Source organism: Salvelinus fontinalis, chromosome 20, assembly GCF_029448725.1.
Source record: "Salvelinus fontinalis isolate EN_2023a chromosome 20, ASM2944872v1, whole genome shotgun sequence".
NCBI lineage: Eukaryota > Metazoa > Chordata > Actinopteri > Salmoniformes > Salmonidae > Salvelinus > Salvelinus fontinalis.
This window is the reverse complement of record NC_074684.1, coordinates 30,442,890-30,467,889: the sequence shown is the minus strand read 5'-3', so window position 1 is coordinate 30,467,889 and position 25,000 is coordinate 30,442,890. Positions and strand designations below refer to the sequence as shown.

The window sequence follows — 25,000 nt, the reverse complement described above, 5'->3', positions numbered from 1 at the left end:
TAACGTTATGGGTAAAAGGTTTATTGGATAAATGTGGCAACTCCTCTCTTGCTGCACAAAAAAAATATATTGGGCTAGTTTTCAGGCCTTGTGGACGGGTTTTCCGAGATCATTGTTAGAAATGTAGCTAGACCTGGCAACCCTGACGAGTGGCTATGCGCTAGACTGCCACTGACCGTCGACTGAGTTGCATTATTTTCCACAGAACGCATAAAGGCCTGAGTTGATTATCCTGCTTATCCCACAGTTATAATATAACCCATTTGCAGCTAGAAATGTGTTAATTTGCTTATAGAATTGTGTTAAACATCCAGTGAAGTAGCTAGCAAGTTTAACTTTGCTAGATAGCTACATTTAGTTGCTTTGGTAACCAAACAAATAGACTTAGTTTAGCTAACCAAAACGTTAGTCCTCCTAGCTTGCTATTATGATAATCAAATTCAACAATGCCAATGATGTGTTCAATTCAAAATGTTATTTCAAAAGCAACTCAAACATAGAACATGTTAGAATGTACCTCATAGCTGTTGGTTATTGCCGTGCATTACTTAAGTGATAATGCTGGAAAAGCCGGTGTTTGGAGGATGTATTGGCACACAGCTGTTATTAAGTCGACGGCCGGCAAACCATGCCAATATATCCTCCAAACACCGGCTTAGATGGCATTATCACTTTTATACAACAGGTTACCAACATATTCAAATAATGTTTGATTCATTTATTCATACTATTTCATTCTTCCAATATTTATAGTGCCGACACAAATCTAAGGTTGCTACGAAATCGGCTGATCAGAGACTTGACCCAGTCATTAAGTCTTGCAATTTTCTTATCCCTTGGTTGCAAGCTAGCCAACTACGGCTAACTTACTGTCACGTCAAACAGTACAGCCAGAATAACAGAAAAATAGCTGCATTTGTTTAAGCTGTTTTCTAGTGACATTTATTTGGATACATCCATAACAATGAGATAATGATGCACAATTTTGCCTGGCATAGAAAATGTGGTCTCTCGTCAGGACACTGTTGTTCAAGGGAGCTAGCCTTGTGGCTCAGTTGGTAGAGCATGGCACTTGCATCGCCAGCGGTGCGGGTTCGAGTCCAAAGGGGGAACAGTAGGAATGAAAATGTATGCACTCACTACTTGTAAGTTGCGATAAGCGTGTCTGCTAAAACGTAAACACAGCTAACACAATCACTTCAAACTGCAGTAGAAAAGACAGCAAACTAGCTGTGTTTAATTTGACCTGTTTTCTATTGACATTACTTTGTATATATCCATAAAAATAATGCCAGTTGATTCATGATTTTGACTGGCTGAGAAAAGCTGCCTGCCTGTCTGTCTCATCCCGACTCCCAACACGTTCATTACTATGGGACAGCTGGAGACCAAATTTCAATATTGAAATAATGTTGCAAATGTCAGAGAGACAGGCAGCAAGGTTTATACAAATCAGCGCTGTTGAAAATCAAATGCTAGTCTAAAAGAAATGGGAGATAATGTCTAGATGCTTTTTATAGCGGAGATACATTGCCTGGCTGGGCTGATGAGACAGTGGATTGCGCAGTGAGATTGGAACAGAGTAAACGGGCATTTCAATGTCTTAGCTTTTGCCGATGGTAATTTGAGGAATAGACAACTTCTGGAATGCGGTTTTAACCAATCAGTATCCAGGATTAGACCCACCCATGGTATAAAGAGAAACATAATGCACACTCTAGAATGCCCTTTAAAGGTTATTAGAAACGAGTATTCAACAATGCTGTGGTATAAATGCTTATATAAAGCATTATATCTGTCAGTTTTAAATAAAGTGTTACCACAATGCAATCAATCACAATTCTCCCTCCACAGTATGGTGACTTCCTGGGTTTGTGTTCCCCTCTGTAGGACTACAGCGTTCCCCATATTGACTTGTTCACTGAGCCAGAGGGCCACGGCAGGCTAGCACCGTACCATGACGACACAGTAGAGATCAGCTCCTTCGGTATCCCACAGAACACAGCTTCCATCAAAGTCAACTCTGGAGTGTAAGTGTATCTAATGGTTGTTGTATTTACATGGTACCTCTTCAGTCCACTCTAGGGCAGGGCCAAACTCGTTCCTGTGGCCTGTCCTGGGTGCAAGTTGTGTTTTTTGCCCTAGCATTACACAAGTAACCAAATCATCATCAAGCTTTGATTATTTGAATCTACTGTGTATTGCTAGGGCAAAAACCAAAATGTGGGGGCCTCAGGACCGAGTTTTGGAAACCCTGCTCTTGGGTGTAAGTGCAACTATGCTCTTCCTAAAATGCTACATCTAAATGTCTATGGTGTAGTGGTTCAGTGGATCAGTCCACTCTGTGTAAGTGCATCTTTGCTCCTCATAAATCAGGGGTGGTCAAACTACGGCCCACGAGCCGGACAGTTTTTGGTCTGAAGCAGTGCACTAAATAGGGAATAGGGTGTCATTTGGTATGCTGCCTTATTACTCTTGCATGCAGATATGTAGTTACTGAAACATCCGGCATACATTTTTTATTCATTTGTATTTATTATTTGGGGAAAAAACAATCCAGAACACGCTTGAACGTCTGAAACTAGATTAAAAAGTATGTAGAAATTATAATGGACCTTTATATTTTCAAACAGCTGCCCTTTCCCCAGCCCCCAAATTGATTTTGACAAACAAATTGGTCAAAATAAATCTACAGCCCTGTTGATTTTCGAAATCCTGATGTGGCTCTCAAGACAAAAAGTTAGCCCACCCCTGTCCTAAATGTCTATGGTACCTTTTTGATCCACTGTGGGTTGTTAGTGTGTGTAGTCCTCTTGAATGGTGCCTCTAGAGGTCTATGGTACCTCTTTAGTTTGTTTAGTATGCTGCTTGGCTCTTGTTGTTAACCTCCTCAGCAACAAGGCCTTCTCCTCATGGTACTTCTAATGAGATTGCTATCTGGGTAGGCAGCGGGAGATCAGCATTACATACTGCAGTGCAATACAACTCTTGCTATTGTAGAGAATTCAATTACTGTTTCAGTTGGAGATAATGACATTTCGGAGCCTTGAGCGACCAGGCAATCCTAATTCTCTACGTTGATTATTTCATGGCTTCTGGCTGCTACTGAGCCAAACCTGGGTCATGTTCATTAGGTTCCAATGGGAATAAAACTGATTGAACCAGGGAGGGACAATAAGAAATGCTGATTTTTGTTTTCCTTTCTGGGGTGTGCCCTAATGAACCCGACCCTGAGTTCAAATATAATTTGTTTACTTTTAAAACTAAGCCTGCTCAGAGTGCCAGATCAGATAAGCTTTTAATTAAAAAAAATAAAGTATTCCAAAGAATTTGGATTGAAGAAGAGTCAGGAAATTATTCAATCCGTGTTTCCCAAACCTGGTCCTGGGAACCCCAGGTGGGGTACACATTTTAGTTTTTGCCCCAGCATTAACACACATGATTCTAATCCTGGACCGAAGGGAGTACACATTTTGTTTTTGCCCCAGCATTAACACACATGATTCTAATCCTGGACCGAAGGGAGTGCACATTTTGTTTTTGCCCCAGCATTAACACACATGATACTAATCCTGGACCGAAGGGAGTACACATTTTGTTTTTGCCCCAGCATTAACACACAATATTCTAATCCTGGACCGAAGGGAGTACACATTTTGTTTTTGCCCCAGCATTAACACACATGATTCTAATCCTGGACCGAAGGGAGTGCACATTTTGTTTTTGCCCCAGCATTAACACACATGATTCTAATCCTGGACCGAAGGGAGTGCACATTTTGTTTTTGCCCCAGCCTTAACACACATGATTCTAATCCTGGACCGAAGGGAGTACACATTTTGTTTTTGCCCTAGCATTAACACACATGATTCTAATCCTGGACCGAAGGGAGTACACATTTTGTTTTTGCCCCAGCATTAACACACATGATTCTAATCCTGGACCGAAGGGAGTACACATTTTGTTTGTGCCCCAGCATTAACACACATGATTCTAATCCTGGACCGAAGGGAGTACACATTTTGTTTTTGCCCCAGCATTAACACACATGATTCTAATCCTGGACCGAAGGGAGTGCACATTTTGTTTTTGCCCCAGCACTAACACACATGATTCTAATCAAATGCGTAATGGTAAGTTGATTAGTTGAATCATGTGTGTTAGTGCCTCAGCAGAAAACAAAAAGTGCACCCCTTTCGGTCCAGGATTGGGAAATACTGGATTAAATAATGATGGGCATGTTGATGTTTTTGAATGAGGCGTCCGTTTTAATGTGGCTTGCATGTGGTATGCTGTCATGATGTTGTTGTTGTTGCAGATTCACATGCTCAAAGTGATTGCTCCTCAGGGATAAATAATGTCTCAATGGAATTGATTTGCAGGCTGAGGAGAGCGAGAGAGCACTGACAGATAATGATTACTGCCCCCCCCCCCCCCCCCCCCCCCAGAATGTCCCATATGCAACCTGCATGTTATAGAGAGAAAGGTAAAAGTGGGGAGTGAGGGAGAGAGAGAGGTGGAGTAGGAGACTGGTAAAGGTGGGGGACATACAGACATAGAGAAAGAGGGGGGGTGAGGGAAGAAACTGGTAAAAACGGAGAGAGAAAGACAGAGGTAGAGAGGGAAAAAAGGAAAGAAAGAATCTGGCAAAGATTTCAAAGGTTATTTTTCCCACGTGAGAGGCACGTTTCAGAACATTGTGTGCCCGGACTCCTAGCTGAAGTACACCACAATAGACCATTTCCCTCTTCGTTGCCAAACTGCTACTAAAGACGGTTTACTTAGGCACGTGTGATCGAAAAGTCCCCTTTCAGGAATCATTTCTTTTCTGTGCCCGACCATCCCGGAAACTCTTAATGGAGGCAGTTAAAATTAGAGTTGAATACTTGTGGCTGTCAAAGAAGTGATCATCTAGCCTGGTTACACCAGACCAATGATACAGTACATCATGGCACCAGACTGAATGGTGAGCACAGCGTTCAGTCTAGTTGAACCAGGCTAGTAATCAACTCAACACCAATGTTATTCCCTGAATACTTTGGCATGTGTTTCCTTAGCAACTCTCCCTGCGGTTATTTTTCTGATTCACACACGGAATGTCTGAGTACTATACAGTCTTTCTTTCCTTAGCCTCACTCAAGGTAATCTAGCATTGTACAGTACTGGGGGTAAAAGAAGCTGGCACAGCATTGGATGGAGAATAGAGTTTGACTGTAAATCTATCACTGATGTTTTATGTGATACACAGGCATAATATGAACATCAATAACTTAACATTTCAGTTTAATCAATTCAGGCGATGAATGGAAATTGAATCCATGATTTCAAAATGGCCCATTATTTGAATCTAATCTCAGTTCAACTGCGGACTGATTTAAAGTTAAGACAATTTGTACATTCATGTAAATCATCTATTGATGTAAATGTAACGGATGTGAAATGGCTAGCTAGTTAGCGGGTGCGCGCTAGTAGCATTTCAATCAGTTACGTCACTTGCTCTGAGACTTAAGTAGTGTTGCCCCTTGCTTTGCAAGGGCCTCGGCCTTTGTGGAGCGATGGGTAACGACCGTGCTTCGTGGGCGACCGTTGTTGATGTGTGCAGAGGGTCCCTGGTTCGCGCCCGTGTCGGGGCGAGGGGACGGTTTAAAGTTATACTGTTACATTGATGCTGTTGACCCGGATCACTGGTTGCTGCGGAAAAAGGAGGAGGTTGAAAGGGGGGTGAGTGTAACGGATGTGAAATGGCTAGCTAGTTAGCGGGTGCGCGCTAGTAGCATTTCAATCAGTTACGTCACTTGCTCTGAGACTTAAGTAGTGTTGCCCCTTGCTTTGCAAGGGCCGTGGCTTTTGTGGAGCGATGGGTAACGCTGCTTCGTGGGTGACTGTTGTCGATGTGTGCAGAGGGTCCCTGGTTCGCGCCCGGGTCGGGGCGAGGGGACGGTTTAAAGTTATACTGTTACATAAACACTCTGATCTCAAGTCTGGATTAGCCCGCTGCTGAATTGACTGAATTGGAATGGGAGGTACCCTGCTTAAAAGAACAGATGACTGATCCATTGGTGTGTACATAATGTTTAGGGATTCCTGTTCCTCCCCAACACAGGTGGTTGGTGTTCAGTGACCCAGGGTTCCAGGGCCTCCTGGCGGTGTTGGAGAAAGGGGAGTACCCCTGTCCCGAGGCCTGGGGGTTCAACACACCCTTCATCGGATCCCTCAGACCCCTCAAAATGGTGGGTGCTACAGTATCTCGCCATAACAGATGTAGGATCTTAATTTGATCACTCTTTTGTTGCCGAGAATGCAGGAGGAAATGCAAACTTGTAGTGTATTCAAGGTTTCAAAAGGTTTCTAAAGTTTGTAATTTGATTTTCTTTAACGAAAAAAGGTATCAACCCCTACAACAAATGGCCATGATAATCCACATATCCTTTTACTGCATGATTAATTTCCTGCTGTAGCAAACTGGCTCAAATTAATATCCTACATATGTACTGCACATTAAATACATGGATTAAACTACATGTCCATAAAACAAATGGAAGCAAGGACGATGAACAACAAACAAGGCTTGTGTTCATTTACAATTTAGCTTTATGTTTTATTCTTTCTCCTAACCTTTGTTTTACCTTTTTTTCTGTTTTCAATGTTTAATTACCTTTTGAAAAAACAGGTGCCAATGTTTAGCAAATCATTTCCAAGGCAGAAGAACAGTACATGCAAAGGATGAACTAAACTATAAATGTTTATCTTTATTTTTGGAATAATCTTCTTGTTTAGCCACATTTTTGCTTTTATTGAATTGTGGAAATTTGTCTAAAGCTACATTATATATCTTTATGAACATGTATCTTCATGGATGTAGTTTAATCCATGTATTTTATGGACATGTGATAAGATTAATGTGCAAATAGTCATGACTGACTAGTGAGTGAGCTGTTGGCCAACACAAGCATGCAAAATTGCATAGTGACTAGTGAGCAATTGTCAATTGTTCTAATGACGTTTTGGCTTATGTTTCTATGTCCTATACCACTCTACATGAAGGTTATTAAGTTCACTGTCGTACCAAATTACTGAAATTACTCAGACGCAGAGACAGAATGCACTCATTCAATCTGAATGAGGCTTGTCCAGTCTCTGGGCGGTGCAATCTCTCACTATATCCCCTATCTGTCTCCAGCATCTCTCACTATATCTCCTATCTGTCTCCAGCATCTCTCACTATATCTCCTATCTGTTTCCAGCAGCGTCGCAGTTCATTATGCTATGTGCGTAAATGGCAGAATTTGCATATTGCTGACTCCCACCTCGATGTTGTGTGCTTTTTTAATTAGTGGACTATAGTGCTGTTGTGATTGATTATCTCTGTTTGTTGCAGGGTGCCTTCAAGGTGGAGAATCCTAATGAAGTCAAGGTACGCCATTACTTTACCATTACATTCTGCTTCACTGTCGTCCTCAAGTTGTCCCGGGTTCAAATAGTATTTTTGTTCTTTCAAATACTTTAGCTTCGCTTGATTGAGTTTTCCTGGCACAATGGAGCCAATAGAATAGTCCCAAAAGGACAAACCCTTCTGGCACCCCAGACAGGCTCAATTACATGTTTAAATCATTTAAAACCTGTGTGGTTTATAATTTCACATACTATTTTAGCATGTTGTCAACTAACGTATTGTTGGTCTGACTATGGAAACACAGTGAAAAACAACAACCAATCACAAATCATTACGATCAGGTCTTGGGGTCAATCACGGGTCAAACACCCTTTGAAATGCTCCCTCCTACCTTTGACCTTTGGCCTTGGTCTCCTCAGGCTGTGCTGTATGAGCGGCCTGGCTTTGAGGGATCCTGTCTGGAGATCGATGGGGACGTGTTCTGTTTTGGAGATGAAGGAGATGAAGAGACATCAAACCTGGAGTCAAACAGACTGAAGTCAGTGGGCTCTGTGAAGATCCTCAGAGGACTGTAAGTTCATATAGCTCTCAAAATGTTCATATGTATTTATGTGGGAGAGAATATGGTTATTAAGAAACACAATACACAATCAATGTGTCGTGTTGGGATAGAGAGTGTTACAAAATGGTACTGTCAGTGATCCTCAAACCTGCTCCTGGAGAGCCACGGTACTGTGCACTATTGTCCCAGGTTTGAACCATCACACTTGATTCAACTTATCATCTAATTTTCAACACCTTGATAATGTGAATCAGTTGTCTCACTGCTGAGCTGCAACAAAATCCTGCAGTACTGCAGCTCCCCAGAAGCACACGTTTAGGATAATGTGTTACAGTACTGCAACATACATATGAAGTAATATACTGTACAGTGTGTACAATGTAGCCATTGTCTAATTCCCTTTTATTTGCTGTCCCAGCTGGGTGGGGTATGACCAACTAGGGTTTGAGGGTCACCAGCATGTCCTGGAGGAAGGAGAGTACCTGGACTGGAGGGACTGGGGAGGAATGACTGATCAGCTGCTGTCTATACGACCTGTACTGACTGTAGGTATCATGCTATGACCTAGAACTGAATGGTGTACGATTTGGTATGAAATTATGAATTACAGTATGAATGAACCCCTGCTATAAATGAGCATCAAGCCTCCTCTTGGAGAGGTTTTGCTCTACACTCTTATTTTGTGCTCTACAGTGTTTCCAAAAGGGTTCTTTGGCTGTCCCCGTAGGAGAACCCATTTTAGTTCTAGGTAGAACACTTTTTGGTTTCAGGTAGAACCCTATGTGGAAAGGATTCTTCATGGAACACAAAAGGGTTCTACCAGGAACCAAAATGGTTCTACCTGGAACCAAAAAGGTTCTTCAAAGGGTTCTCATATGGGGACAGCCGGGCACCTTTATATTCTAAGAGTATATTGTAGCCCTACACAAACACACCTGATTCAGCTAATCAATAGAGTCAGGTGTGCTGTATTAGAGTTGGAACAAAAGCATGCAGGGGAGCTCTCGCCAATGAGGAGGGTTGGGCACCTCTGATGTTTGATATGCCATGCCAATGGTGTAAAGGTAAGTCATGATAGGATATTGTTTCTTATGGTATGCCATGACCATACAATTAGTTATGCAGTACTAAAACAAACTTTCCCCATTCAAGTCAATGTTCTGTGATTGATGGACCAGCGGTCATATTGGGTGTACCTATGAGTGTACCAGTCAAATTGCTGTGGACTGAGGGTTTTGTACATTCTAGTAGTTCTACTTCTATGGGCAGGACCAAGGATGTTCTTTGTTTCATTTCCCCATGACAGGATTTCATGTCACCACACCTCAAGATGTTCAGTGAGAGAGACTTTGGCGAGCTGGGCGCCAACATTGACATCTTAGAGCCTATCATCAATATAGAGGACACCGGCTATGGGCTGAAAACGCAGTCCGTCGACGTTATGGGCGGAGTGTAAGTCTGAGATCTCTTTCTTTCTCTGTTTCCACCTCTGATGTGCACAGTTAAAGCTACAATCTGCCATTTCAACAGCCTGACCCTGTCACTGTTTGGTAAGCTTGGGGATGGGGCTGGGGAAATGTAACCACTTTCAAATTCATACAGACCTATGGAACCATGGATAATTAATTGAAATGACCATTGAACAACAGGAAATGTTACAGATTGTGGCTTTAAATCTACCTTGCCCAGTCTTGTGTGTCTTATAGGAAAATGACCAGTTAGTCGATTACAGAAATTCCGGGCTGTGCTCTGCTATAAACTGTTAACCACTCATTTACTGTCCTGATTAAAATACTCCAGTGATCTGTAGTAGCTCAGGTCAGGTGTCTTCTAAGTTTCATTATTACCACTGTGTCCTGTGGCCTGGCGGACTACATAGTTAAAAATGAACACTACAAAGCTGGAAATGTAGTGTTCTAATAAACAGAAGCAAAGTTACAATGCGACTTCTAAAAGCATATTTGATCCTGTATAGTTAAAGGTAGACTCAGTGAGATGACGTTGCAACGAGCAGCAGATAGTGAGATGACAGTGATGCAAGACTGCACTCACACAGTCACACAGAGGATCTACACCAATGGAGGCTGCTGGGGGGAGCTATAGGAGGACGGGCTCATTGTAATGGCTGGAATGGAATTAATGGAACAGTATCAAACACATTAAACATATGGAAACCACGTTTGACTCCGTTCCATTCATTTCATTCCAGCAAATTACAATGAGCCTGTCTTCCTATAGCTCCTCCCACCAGCCTCCCCTGATCTGATCACATGTGCATGTGTGTGCTTCACGCTGCTGCAACGTGTTAGCTACGGGGCCAAAACAGAGGAGAAGTTGTTTCAGAAATGAATCCACTATGTGTATTCAACTTCCCCTCGCTGAGTCTACCCTGAGAGTTTCAGCGAAGCACCAAGTAAACAGCCATATTGTGCCGATTTCCACAACAACTAAGAGCGTTGAAGCTTCTCTGCTGTTTTAGTCCCGCATGTTGTAGCTATTGAAACGTGCACATGCGCAGATACCCTGCACTACTCTGTGAGTGCATCTTCTGGCGTCACACTCATCTGCAACATCTGTTGTGCTGCTCGTGGCAACATCATATCTCAGAGTCTCAGATGTTTAACTTATAAGTGAACCTTGACACATACTATCCTACAGCATGTGCAGCCCTCTAGACTTAATCGTTGTTACTAATGTGTCTGTGCTAGATAATTGTTTCTCACTTTGGCTGAAATATCTTCCTGCGTTGCCTGCAGAGCTAGGTCTAACGCGTGTTCATTCATGTACAGTATGTTATCTTAAGTTCCTTCTCTCCGGATAAGGGTCGTGTTCATTAGGGCACACCATACCAAAACATTTAAAAACGGAATGCAGAAACAAGCATTTCAAGATCAGGTTGTTCATACACGTTTCACTTCGTTTTTGGAACCTAATGAACAGTTGTAGGGCTGACTGTAGGCTGGCTGCCTCTCCCCGGTTGGCACGTTCAGACAGGGGACCAAAATTCCTCCGAGACATTCAGTCCACGCCTCATTTCCTGGGTCTCTGTCAGTTGGGAACAGGGTGGAGTACACTATGTGCAGCAGAACACTTCCACTTGCTTTTGGAGGAACGTCTCTGGTTCTGTTACAGTGTTGTGAACGCTCGTTATAGTGTACTACATCTCCCTTGTCGTCCCGCTCCCCCGTCGTCCCGCTCCCTTGTCGTCCCGCTCCCCCGTCGTCCTTCTCAAACTCAGCAGACTCTCTCTCTCTCCCTTCTCTCTTTCTCTCTCTCCCTCTTTCCCTCTCTCTCTCCTCCTACCTATCATATCATTCTCTCTCTCCCCGATCTATCTTTCTCTCTTTCGACAGCTTCTGCTGTGGTCTTTCTACACAGGCACAGTCATCAGATACACACTAATCAAAGACAATATTGAGTAGGAGCGTAAGAGCTAATTAACCACTATCTGTATCTTATCTACATGTTTGATCTGAAATGTCAACGTTTAATATCAACCTTGGTTTTAATGACTTTGATTCCGTCTATCTATTCATTGTTATAGATTTTGTCTTTGGCGTCATCCATCATAAGAGCACAAAAAACACTAAAACTCATTATAATGTGCAGCGCAGTTTAATTTCCCTTTCTCTAATGATGTGCGTTTAAGGTTGCCAAATTACAGTATCTTTCCCTAAATTCCCACAGAGGATTACACATTTCCTGCTTACTCCATCCTGATTCCGGGAAATTTCCAACCGGGAATTCTGGAAAGTTACTCAAATGTTTTCAACCTTAACCAGAGTTTAGTCAAGTGTGGATGCATGTGATGCAACTGCGAGTTGCAGTCTTTGACACTTCTGTTTGAAATGTTATTGTTATTTTGCAAACTGCCAACTGTTCACGCAAAATGTTGGCCCTCGGACTGAAACATCAAGGCACTACCTGAACTTGAGCAATAAGAAACAGTACTGAATACGGTCCTTGTGTGTCCCTTCTAGATGGGTGGCATTTGAGGAGGCAGGGTTCTCTGGAAAGGCGTATGTGTTAGAGAAAGGCCTCTACGGAAGCCCAGAGGACTGGGGGGCCCTCAGCTCCAAGATCACATCCGTCATGCCCATCATTCTGGTAAAATATTAAATTACAAATTATTATAATATTATAATGATAAACTAATCATATAATATACTATTAATGTTGCAACAATAAATTATTAACATGATAAAATATTAAATAATTGAAATATTCTGTAATCAGTTACATCCGTTTGGAAAGGGGGCAAGGTCGGGGGAATGACATGAGCCATACAGTATGGGATAATGATGATCTACAGAGAGGTGATAGTGCACTATATAGGGAAGAGGGTGCCAATTTGGGATGCATCCAATGATAATAACAAAGTCATCAATACACTGATCCACGTTGAATTATTTCCTCAGTTCTCTCAATAATGCCCTCATTTGTGGTCTCTTCTAGGATAATCTGGGAAATTCCTCCAAGTTCAAGGTATGTCAACCAAAAGCAACAGGACCAACCTACATTTTCTTTGTCATAGATTTTGTAAACCACTCCATGACAGCCCCATATTTGACAGAATCTGACAGTGTATCTGTTGTGTGTCTCAGATGCAGTTGTTCTCGGAGCCGGGGTTCCAGGGTTCTGTCCACATTGTGGAGGACAGTGTTTCTGCCCTGCCACATGGCTTTTCCCTGGGTTCCTGCAAGGTGCTGGCTGGCAGGTGAGTGTCGTACTTGTTATTCAGCCAACGTAATCTGCAGATTTTAACACGTACAGTATCTTTCCCGTACCATTAGCTACATCATTTGCAAGACGAAGTTACTGTTGGCCACAGTCATTTATATCTACAGTTCTAGATGATGCCTCTACTTTTATACATTTGCTGTTGGAACATTATGATGGTGGAGAAGAATAATGATCATCTCCATGTCTGTGCGTGTCTGTGTGTTCCAGCTGGCTGGCGTTTGAGGGCCAGGGCTTCACTGAGAGGATGTATGTGTTAGAGGAGGGGGACTACCCTGATCTGAGGGCCATGGGGTGTGTGGAGCCCAACTCCTCTGTCCTGTCCCTGCAGACTATTGGCTTTGTGAGTACTCTGTCTATTAGCTCTCTTTCTGTGATGTAAATGGCACCCTATTCCCTACATAGTGCACTACTTTTGACCAGGGCCATAGGATATATAGTAGTGCACTATATAGGAAATAGGATGCCATTTGAGATGCACAAAATGTCTATGTCAGGGATGGGCATAGACATGTCTATGTCAGGGATGGGCATAGACATGTCTATGTCAGGGATGGGCATAGACATCCCAAACATTCCCACACTGTTCCTGCAACTCACATCTCTCTGCTGGAGGTGAATGCATTGGAAGATGACGTTTTCTGATGTTGCGAATAGTAGACTACACAAAGTGCAATATAGAAATGTGGTTGTGCATCAGCAGATTTACTCTTGTTATGTCAGTCATTGATAGTCACTCAATTAGCCCGTGTCTAACATTTTTAGCGGCCAGCTATCTAAACTTGTTAACTTTGTCAAATTACCGGCCGGGGGTCCCCCATTGATTTTTTTTAGTCAGTGTCACTTAGATATCATATTAAAAACTGCAAACATTTCTCTCCTCCCGCATGGCAAAATGTGTAGAATTGCAAGAAATTAACTCTAAAACATAAACAACTTCTATCTGCTGACAAGAGGTGGGCCACTAAGATGTTTTGCTCACAACACATCAAAGTTGCCCATCCCTGGTCTATGTCAACCTTATATGGCACAAATAAAAACCTATTTCATCCAATACATTGGATCCACATAATCACGTGACTTCATCCAATGAAATAATTGTTTTTGGACAATTGTTTGGTATAAAGGGTTACAATAGGAATATTGGCAATCTATATACAGTACAGTCGTGGCCGAAAGTTTTGAGAATGACACAAATATTCATTTTCACAAAGTCTGCTGCCTCAGTTTGTATGATGGCAAATTGCATATACTCCAGAATGTTATGAAGAGTGATCAGATGAATTGCAATTAATTGCAAAGTCCCTCTTTGCCATGCAAATTAACTGAATCCCCAAAAAACATTTCCACTGCATTTCAGCCCAGCCACAAAAGGACAAGCTGACATCATGTCAGTGATTCTCTCGTTAACACAGGTGTGAGTGTTGGCGAGGACAAGGCTGGAGATCACTCTGTCACGCTCATTGAGTTCGAATAACAGACTGGAAGCTTCAAAAGGAGGGTGGTGCTTGGAATCATTGTTCTTCCTCTGTCAACCATGGTTACCTGCAAGGAAACACGTGCCGTCATCATTGCTTTGCACAAAAATGGCTTCACAGGCAAGGATATTGCTGCCAGTAAGATAGCACCTAAATCAACTATTTATCGGATCATCAAGAACTTCAAGGAGAGCGGTTCAATTGTTGTGAAGAAGGCTTCAGGGCGCCCAAGAAAGTCAAGCAAGCGCCAGGACCGTCTCCTAAAGTTTGTTTTAGCTGTGGAATCGGGGCACCACCAGTACAGAGCTTGCTCAGGAATGGCAGCAGGCAGGTGTGAGTGCATCTGCACGCACAGTGAGGCGAAGACTTTTGGAGGATGGCCTGGTGTCAAGAAGGGCAGCAAAGAAGCCACTTCTCTCCAGGAAAAACATCAGGGACAGACTGATATTCTGCAAAAGGTACAGGGATTGGACTGCTGAGGACTGGGGTAAAGTCATTTTCTCTGATGAATCCCCTTTCCGATTGTTTGGGGCATCCGGAAAAAAGCTTGTCCGGAGAAGACAAGGTGAGCGCTACCATCAGTGCTGTGTCATGCCAACAGTAAAGCATCCTGAGACCATTCATGTGTGGGGTTGCTCACAGCCATGAATAAAGAATGGTACCAACACATCCTCCGAGAGCAACTTCTCCCAACCATTCAGGAACAGTTTGGTGATGAACAATGCCTTTTCCAGCATGATGGAGCACCTTAACTACACTGCTCAAAAAAATAAAGGGAACACTAAAATAACACATCCTAGATCTGAATGAATGAAATATTCTTAATAAATACTTTTTTCTTTACATAGTTGAATGTGCTGACAACAAAATCACACAAATTATCAATGGAAATCAAATTTATCCACCCATGGAGGACTGGATTTGGAGTCACACTCAAAATTAAAGTGGAAAACCACACTACAGGCTGATCCAACTTTGATGTAATGTCCTTAAAACAAGTCAAAATGAGGCTGAGTAGTGTGTGTGGCCTCCACGTGCCTGTATGACCTCCCTACAACGCCTGGGCATGCTCCTGATGAGGTGGCGGATGGTCTCCTGAGGGATCTCCTCCCAGACCTGGACTAAAGCATCCACCAACTCCTGGACAGTCTGTGGTGCAACGTGGCGTTGGTGGATGGAGCGAGACATGATGTCCCAGATGTGCTCAATTGGATTCAGGTCTGGGGAACGGGCGGGCCAGTCCATAGCATCAATGCCTTCCTCTTGCAGGAACTGCTGACACACTCCAGCCACATGAGGTCTAGCATTGTCTTGCATTAGGAGGAACCTAGGGCCAACCGCACCAGCATATGGTCTCACAAGGGGTCTGGGGATCTCATCTCGGTACCTAATGGCAGTCAGGCTCCCTTGGCGAGCACATGGAGGGCCCCCCAAAGAAATGCCACCCCACACCATGACTGACCCACCGCCAAACCGGTCATGCTGGAGGATGTTGCAGGCAGCAGAACGTTCTCCACGGCGTCTCCAGACTCTGTCACGTCTGTCACATGTGCTCAGTGTGAACCTGCTTTCATCTGTGAAGAGCACAAGGCGCCAGTGGCGAATTTGCCAATCTTGGTGTTCTCTGGCAAATGCCAAACGTCCTGTACGGTGTTGGGCTGTAAGCACAACCCCCACCTGTGGATGTCGGGCCCTCATACCACCCTCATGGAGTCTGTTTCTAACCGTTTGAGCAGACACATGCACGTTTGTGGCCTGCTGGAGGTCATTTTGCAGGGCTCTGGCAGTGCTCCTCCTTGCACAAAGGCGGAGGTAGTGGTCCTGCTGCTGGGTTGTTGCCCTCCTACGGCCTCCTCCACGTCTCCTGATGTACTGGCCTGTCTCCTGGTAGCGCCTCCATGCTCGGGACACTACGCTGACAGACACAGCAAACCTTCTTGCCACAGCTCGCATTGATGTGCCATCCTGGATGAGCTGCACTACTAGCTGAGCCACTTGTGTGGGTTGTAGACTCCGTCTCATGCTACCACTCGAGTGAAAGCACCGCCAGCATTCAAAAGTGACCAAAACATCAGCCAGGAAGCATAGGAACTGAGAAGTGGTCTGTGGTCACCACCTGCAGAACCACTCCTTTATTGGGGGTGTCTTGCTAATTGCCTATAATTTCCACCTGTTGTCTATTCCATTTCCATAACAGCATGTGAAATTTATTGTCAATCAGTGTTGCTTCCTAAGTGGACAGTTTGATTTCACAGAAGTGCGATTGACTTGGAATTACATTGTGTTGTTTAAGTGTTCCCTTTATTTTTTTGAGCAGTGTAAGTGGCTCGGGGACATGGCCAGGAAACTCCCCAGACCTTAATCCCATTGAGAACTTGTGGGCAATCCTCAAGAGGCAGGTCGACAAACAAAAATCCACAAATTCTGACAAACTCCCAGCATTGATTATGCAAGAATGGGCTGCCATCAGTCAGGATGTGGCCCAGAAGTTAATTGACAGCATGCCAGGGCGGATTGCAGAGGTCTTGAAAAAGAAGGGTCAACACTGCAAATATTGACTCTTTGCATCAACTTCATGTAATTGTCAATAAAGCCTTTGACACTTTGACACAGATTGTGCACAAATGCTTGTAATTATACTTCAATATTCCATAGTAACATCTGACAAAAATATCTAAAGACACTGAAGCAGCTAACTTTGTGGAAATTAATATTTGTGTCATTCTCAAAACTTTTGGCCACGACTGTATATGTGGGCTCAGGAGACGTTTAAGTAGCTTGAAGGTTTACGGTCGGTATCAAACAAAGAAGGTCACTATTTAAATGTATGAACATGTTTAAACAATAAACAATAAAATGGTCACCAGTAATGTTAAGAGTTGGTGTTCTCATACCATTGTCAGGCGTATAAATAACCTCTCTCCCTCCTTCTCTTCCTCTCTCCCCCTCCCTCTCTCTTCCTCTCCATCTTCCTCTCCATCCCCCTCCCTCTCTCCATCCCCCTCCCTCTCCTATTCTCTCTCCCTCCCTCTCTCTCCATCCTTCTCTTCCTCTCCATCCTTCTCTTCCTCTCCATCCTTCTCTTCCTCCCTCTCTATATCCCCTCCCTCTCCTCTCCTCTCTCCCTCTCTCCCCCTCCCTCTCGTTCTTCCTCTCTCCCTCCCTCTCCTCTCCTCTCTCCCTCCTCATAGGAGTTTTCGCTGCCCTCTGTCACCCTGTTTGAGAGGTCAGGTCTGCGGGGAAAGAGGGTGGTTCTGACCGACAGCTCGGTTAACCTGCAGCTTGCCGGAGGCTGTAGCCTGGTCCAGTCTGTCCTTGTGGAGGGCGGCATGTGAGTACATACAGCACAGCCTGTCTGTCCTCATGTCTCTGGCTGTGTCTGTTGTCTCTGTCTGCCTACCTGCTTGTCTCTCTGTCGAAGGTCATATATTTGTATGCATGGGCCTCCTAGTCTCACGCACCACATAGTCCTCCCCAGATTGTGCACAATAGCCTGTGGACAAGGTTTTGGGGCCCTTCCAATCCACAGACAGAGCTCTGTGTTCTTTGTGTGGGTGTGTCGCTGGGTAGTGATTGTGTGTGTGTGTCTAAGAGAATCCTACTGACGGTTCCCCAGGAACCTATCTGTTATGTTTATATCCTTACAGTGCATAGTCCTTTATCCACTGACACAGCCATTTGTAGCCCTTTATCCACTGACACAGCCATTTATCCACTGACACAGCCATTTGTAGTCCTTTATCCACTGACACAGCCATTTGGAGCCCTTTATCCACTGACACAGCCATTTGTAGTCCTTTATCCACTGACACAGCTATTTGTAGCCCTTTATCCACTGACACAGCCATTTGTAGTCCTTTATCCACTGACACAGCCATTTGTAGTCCTTTATCCACTGACACAGCCATTTGTAGCCCTTTATCCACTGACACAGCCCTTTAACCACTGACACAGCCATTTGTAGTCCTTTATCCACTAACACAGCCATTTGGAGCCCTTTATCCACTGACACAGCCATTTGTAGTCCTTTATCCACTGACACAGCTATTTGTAGCCCTTTATCCACTGACACAGCCATTTGTAGTCCTTTATCCACTGACAGCTATTTGTAGCCCTTAATCCAGCTGACACATCATTTTAGTCCTTTATCCACTGACGCGGCCATTTGTAGTCCTTAATCCAGCTGACAAAGCCATTTGTAGTCTTTCTTTCAACGCTTAATACAAGCAGTTCACACACTGTGAGCCAATTAATCACTGTATTTAAAAATGCCAAAAGGTTTCTCATGAGTCATAGCACTACTTCACACCCCAGACCAGTTCATCAACTTTTTGTAAACACAGAGCGAAGTACACTTCACACAAGTTGTCTGCGTGGGTAGTAGATCAGGTGACTATAGTGGGAGCTATTATTGCACAGTTCACAGTTGTGGAAATGTTGCATAGAGTTTAGTCTAGTGTAGAATGCACAGTCAGCAGGAAGTAGGAGTTTAGTCTAGTGTAGAACTTATGGTCAGCAGGAAGTAGGAGTTTAGTCTAGTGTAGAATGCACAGTCAGCAGGAAGGAGGAGTTTAGTCTAGTGTAGAACATACTGTCAGCAGGAAGTAGGAGTTTAGTCTAGTGTAGAACTTATGGTCAGCAGGAAGTAGGAGTTTAGTCTAGTGTAGAATGCACAGTCAGCAGGAAGGAGGAGTTTAGTCTAGTGTAGAACATACTGTCAGCAGGAAGTAGGAGTTTAGTCTAGTGTAGAACGCACAGTCAGCAGGAAGTAAGAGTTTAGTCTAGTGTAGAACGCACAGTCAGCAGGAAGTAAGAGTTTAGTCTAGTGTAGAACGCACAGTCAGCAGGAAGTAAGAGTTTAGTCTAGTGTAGAATGCACAGTCAGCAGGAAGTAAGAGTTTAGTCTAGTGTAGAACGCACAGTCAGCAGGAAGTAAGAGTTTAGTCTAGTGTAGAATGCACAGTCAGCAGGAAGTAAGAGTTTAGTCTAGTGTAGAACGCACAGTCAGCAGGAAGTAAGAGTTTAGTCTAGTGTAGAACGCACAGTCAGCAGGAAGTAAGAGTTTAGTCTAGTGTAGAACTTATGGTCAGCAGGAAGTAAGAGTTTAGTCTAGTGTAGAACAGACTAGATCAGATGACTATAATTGGAGCTATTATTGCACAGTTCACAGTTGTGGAAATGTTGCATCAAGTTTAGTCTAGTGTAAAACGCTCGGTCAGCAGGAAGTGGAGTTTAGTCTAGTGTAGAACATACGGTCAGAAGGAAGTAGAAGTTCAGTCTAGTGTCGAACGCACGGTCAGCAGGAGTTTGTGTCGTCTAGCGTAGAACGCATAGTCAGCAGGAAGTAGGAGTTTAGTCTGGTGTAGAACACACGGTCAGAAGGAAGTAGAAGTTCAGTCTAGTGTAGAACATACGGTCAGAAGGAAGTAGAAGTTCAGTCTAGTGTAGAACGCACAGTCAGCAGGAAGTATGAGTTTAGTCTGGTGTAGAACACACGGTCAGCAGGAGTTTAGTCTGGTGTACAACACACGGTCAGCAGGAGTTTAGTCTGGTGTACAACACACGGTCAGCAGGAGTTTAGTCTGGTGTACAACACACGGTCAGCAGGAGTTTAGTCTGGTGTAGAACACACGGTCAGCAGGAGTTTAGTCTGGTGTACAACACACGGTCAGCAGGAGTTTAGTCGGGTGTACAACACACGGTCAGCAGGAGTTTAGTCTGGTGTACAACACACGGTCAGCAGGAGTTTAGTCTGGTGTAGAACACATGGTCAGCAGGAGTTTAGTCTGGTGTACAACACACGGTCAGCAGGAGTTTAGTCTGGTGTAGAACACATGGTCAGCAGGAGTTTAGTCTGGTGTAGAACACACGGTCAGCAGGAGTTTAGTCTGGTGTACAACACACGGTCAGCAGGAGTTTAGTCTGGTGTAGAACACATGGTCAGCAGGAGTTTAGTCTGGTGTAGAACACATGGTCAGCAGGAGTTTAGTCTGGTGTAGAACACACGGTCAGCAGGAGTTTAGTTTGGTGTAGAACACACGGTCAGCAGGAGTTTAGTCTGGTGTAGAACACACGGTCAGTAGGAGTTTAGTCTGGTGTAGAACACACAGTCAGCAGGAAGTAGGAGTTTAGTCTGGTGTAGAACACACAGTCAGCAGGAAGTAGGAGTTTAGTCTGGTGTAGAACACACGGTCAGCAGGAGTTTAGTCTGGTGTAGAACACACGGTCAGCAGGAGTTTAGTCTGGTGTAGAACACACGGTCAGCAGGAGTTTAGTTTGGTGTAGAACACACGGTCAGCAGGAGTTTAGTCTGGTGTAGAACACACGGTCAGCAGGAGTTTAGTCTGGTGTAGAACACACGGTCAGCAGGAGTTTAGTCTGGTGTAGAACACACGGTCAGCAGGATTTTAGTCTGGTGTAGAACACATGGTCAGCAGGAAGTTGGAGTCTCATCCAGGCAACGGGGGACTGTGTATTTTTTACGACCATGTTGCCCATAGCACAGGGTAATACTGAACGCATTATTAAGAAATGCTATCTTACCTCTGAAGTTGCTACAGATTTTATTGAGTGTATGACCAATACCCCATCACTTATTCTGCCTTCCTCTTGTGATGATTTAGTTGATAGTTAGTTTTTATTGCAATTTAAGGACAACTGTGGATGCCATAGCTCCAGTAAAGTTGAAAAGGGCCACAGCCAAACGGAGAGGCCCTTGGATGAGTGAGTAAACTAATCAATTAAAGAGAAATTGCAGGAAGGCAGAGCGGAAGTGGAGAAAGTCAAAGTTGCAGGTCCATTATGATATTCTGAGAGAGCAACTTGGCATATATAGTGCATTCGGAAAGTATTCAGACCCCTTCCCTTTTTCCACTTTGTTACTTCAGCCTTATTCTAAAATGGATTTTAAAAATCCTCAATCTACAAACAATATCCCATAATGACAAAGTGAAAACAGGTTTTTAGAAATGTTTTCTAATTTATAAAAAAACAGAAATACCTTACATACAGTTGAAGTCAGAAGTCTACATACACTTAGGTTGGAGTCATTAAGACTTGTTTTTCAACCACTCCACAAATTTCTTGTTAACAAACTACTTTGTGCATGACAAGTAATTTTTCCAACAATTGTTTACAGACAGATTATTTCACTGTATCACAAATTTTCAGTGGGTCAGAAGTTGACTGTGCCTTTAAACAGCTTGGAAAATTCCAGAACATGATGTCATGGCTTTAGAAGCTTCTGATTGACATCATTTGAGTCATTTGGAGTTGTACCTGTGGATGAATTTCGAGGCCTACCTTCAAACTCAATGCCTCTTTGCTTGACATCATGGGAAAATCAAAAGAAATCAGTGAAGACCTCAGAGAAAAAAAAATTGTAGACCTCCACAAGTCCGGTTCATACTTGAGACCATTTTCCAAACGCCTGAAGGTATCACGTTCATCTGTACAAACAAAAGTACGCAATAGTACCGCTCAGGAAGGAGAAGCGTTCTGTCTCCAAGAGATTAACGTACTTTGATGTGAAGAGTGCAAATCAATCCTAGAACAACAGCAAAGGACCGTGTGAAGATGAAGGAGGAAACAGGTACAAAAGTATCTATATCCACAGTAAAACGAGTCCTATATCGACATAACCCTAAAGGCCGCACAGCAAGGAAGAAGCCACTGCTCCAAAACCGCCATAAAAAAGGTTTGCAACTGCACATGGGGACAAAGATCATACTTTTTGGAGAAATGTCCTCTGGTCTGATGAAACAAAAATAGAACTGTTTGGCCATAATGGCCATCGTTATGTTTGGAGGAAAAAGAGGGAGGCTTGCAAGCCGAAGAACACCATCCCAACCGTGAAACACGGGGGTGGCAGCATCATGTTGTGGGGGTGCTTTGCTGCAGGAGAGACTGGTGCACTTCACAAAATAGATGGCATCATGAGGATGGAAAATTATGTGGATATATTGAAGCAACATCTCAAGACATCAGTCAGGAAGTTAAAGCTTGGTCGAAAATGGGTCTTCCAAATAAATAATGACCCCACGCATACTTCCAAAGTTGTGGCAAAATGTCTTGAGAACAACAAAGTCAAGGTATTGGAGTGGCCATCACAAAGCCCTGACCTCAATCCTATAGAAAATGTGTGGGCAGAACTGAAAAAGCGTGTGTGAGCAAGGAGGCCTACAAACCTGACTCAGTTACACCAGCTCTATCAGGAGGAATGGGCCAAAATACACCCAACTTATTGTGGGAAGCTTGTGGAAGGCTAACAAAAACGTTTGACCCAAGTTAAACAATTTAAAGGCAATGCTACCAAATACTAATTGAGTGTATGTAAACTTCTGACCCACTGGGAATGTGATGAAAGAAATAAAAGCTGACATAAATCGTTCTCTCTACTATTATTCTGACATTTCACATTCTTAAAATGAAGTGGTGATCTAACTGACCTAGGACAGGGAATTTTTACTAGGTTTAAATGTCAGGAATTGTGAAAAACTGAGTTTAAATGTATTTGGCTAAGGTCTATGTAAACTTCCGACTTCAACTGTAAGTATTCAGACCCTTTGCTATGAGACCCGAAATTGAGCTCAGGTGCATCCTGTTTCCATTGATCATCCTTGAGATGTTTCTACAACTTGATTGGAGTCCACCTGTGGTAAATTCAATTGATTGGACATGATTTGGAAAGACACACACCTGTCTATATAAGGGCCCATTGTTGACATTTGTAACGGTTTTGACTTGAGGTTATTGTTTGAGGAGGTGGCAGGTAGGTTGTGCCTACCAGAGAAAATATTGCTTTCTCTTTTTTCTTTGGGAGGGAATGAGTCCTGTCTGGTCCGTCAAGCCTACACCAATACAAATGACTCATGTAAAAGTCAGTATGGACATACATTTTTCATAAACCCTTAAAACATTGGAAATAACTGCAAAACAACTGTTCTTTTGTGTTGGTTGTCTTCCCAAAATAAATGATCACACATAATAATGTAACAAACAATAAGCTCTGGTTCCTCAAGAAAAGTCACGTACCTCGGGCCTAAAAGAGTCCAGCCCGGTAAAGGAATTCAGTGAACCCAAGTGACCTCAGTCACTCAATTGTCATTTCATAAAGTGATGCGTAAACTTGGTCTCATTAATACAAATCAGATTGCAATCAACTCTTTTACCACACAACTATAAAGTGTCATCTCTGTAGTCTTCACTACAACTGAACACATAAATCATCATGGTATACATCACACCAAAACAAATAAAAAAGTTGTGGTCAGACAATCCAATCCGACAACAGATCTCCAGCGGAGAAAGGCCACGAAGAAACAGCGGAGACCAACTGAGATGTGTAGTCCAAAAGAAGAAATGAGTGGATCCGATCCTGGTTAAACTTGAGACAAGGCTACAAAGCACACTTTTAAATACAACAAAACAAATGGAGTAAAGAATATTCAGAAGTGAGGGCTGAACATATCCTCATTCGCACCACCATCACAACCCCATTTTGCACAGCTAATGCTGGCTATATAATTGGGAATTAAAAAGGGAAGTGCCCTATTGGAAGAAGCACCGAAACGGTTCAGACAAATTCAGGGCCGAATTCAGGGCCGTCACACAGTGCATGTCAGAGCAAAAACCAAGCCATGAGGTCAAAGGAATTGTCCGTAGAGCTCCGAGACAAGATTGTGTCGAGGCACAGATCTGGGGAAGGGTACCAAAACATTTCTGCAGCATTGAAGGTCCCCAAGAACACAGTGGCCTCCATCATTCTTAAATGAAAGACGTTTGGAACCACCAAGACCCGTCCTAGAGATGGCCGCCCGGCCAAACTGAGCAATCAGGGGTTGAGTGCCTTGGTCAGGGAGGTGACCAAGAACCCGATGGTCACTCTGACAGAGCTCCAGAGTTCCTCTGTGGAGATGGGAGAACCTTCCAGAAGGACAACCATCCCTGCAGCACTCCACCAATCAGGCCTTTATGGTAGAGTGGCCAGACGGAAGCCACTCCTCAGTAAAAGGCACATGACAACCCGCTCGAAGTTTGCCAAAAGGCACCTAAAAGAATATCAGACCATGAGAAACAAGATTCTCTGATCTGATGAAACCAAGATTAAACTTTTTGGCCTGAATGTCAAGTGTCACGTCTGGAGGAAACCTGGCACCATCCCTACGGTGAAGCATGGTGGTGGCAGCATGCTGTGGGGATGTTTTATAGTGGATGGGGCAGGATCGAGGAAAAGATGAACGGAGCAAAGTACAAAGAGATCTAAGTACAAAAATTTCTACAAACCTGGTTTTGCTTTGTCATTATGGGGTATTGTGTGTGAATTGATGAGGGGGGGAATGATTTAATACATTTTTGATTAAGGCTGTAACGTAACAAAATGTGGAAAAAGTCAAGGGGTCTGAATACTTTCCGAATGACTGTATTACAAGGCAATTAGAAATGCCAGACGGGCTCATTTTTCTAGCTTGGAGCGCTAACAATCTGAATAATTAAACAGTGCTCTTCTCGACCATTGATGGCCTGATAAATCCTACCCCCGCAGACCTATGTGAACTTTCCTCCACATCTAAATGTGATGAGTTTGTAGCATGTTTCAGAGATAAGATACCCTGCCTTATGTTGGTTATCAGACAAGCAAGACCTGATGAGAAGTTTGGTGATATGTCCCCTAATCTAGCACGCAAAAGCACTATGGATTGATTTCCCCTGGTTGACACAGACATGCTCAGGAAAGTGATATCACAACTTAAGTCTTCTACCTGCCTTCTCGATCCTATCCCCACCACCTTTTCAAAACGGTTTTTAATTGCATTTCTGAAGAAATGC

At 43.5% G+C, this 25,000-nt stretch overlaps 1 protein-coding gene and 1 long non-coding RNA gene across 3 annotated transcripts in view; one reads left to right on the top strand and one right to left on the bottom strand.

Annotated features, from left to right (window-relative positions):
• LOC129817706 (beta/gamma crystallin domain-containing protein 1-like) overlaps positions 1-25,000 on the top strand; it is a 53,709-nt gene that overhangs the window by 21,863 nt on the left and 6,846 nt on the right. For both annotated transcript variants that reach the window (XM_055873203.1, XM_055873204.1), the window contains exons 8-18: positions 1,891-2,030; positions 6,104-6,230; positions 7,379-7,414; positions 7,813-7,964; positions 8,374-8,500; positions 9,262-9,407; positions 11,936-12,062; positions 12,411-12,440; positions 12,560-12,672; positions 12,906-13,038; positions 17,365-17,504. In XM_055873203.1, coding sequence (XP_055729178.1) covers positions 1,891-2,030; positions 6,104-6,230; positions 7,379-7,414; positions 7,813-7,964; positions 8,374-8,500; positions 9,262-9,407; positions 11,936-12,062; positions 12,411-12,440; positions 12,560-12,672; positions 12,906-13,038; positions 17,365-17,504 — 1,271 coding nt within the window. The remainder of the gene's footprint in view (positions 1-1,890; positions 2,031-6,103; positions 6,231-7,378; positions 7,415-7,812; positions 7,965-8,373; positions 8,501-9,261; positions 9,408-11,935; positions 12,063-12,410; positions 12,441-12,559; positions 12,673-12,905; positions 13,039-17,364; positions 17,505-25,000) is intronic.
• The window catches only part of LOC129817708 (uncharacterized), a 34,693-nt gene that overhangs the window by 6,791 nt on the left and 2,902 nt on the right, over positions 1-25,000 (bottom strand). Inside the window, exon 2 of the long non-coding RNA XR_008753755.1 lies at positions 7,785-7,911. This is a non-coding gene — a long non-coding RNA (uncharacterized LOC129817708). The remainder of the gene's footprint in view (positions 1-7,784; positions 7,912-25,000) is intronic.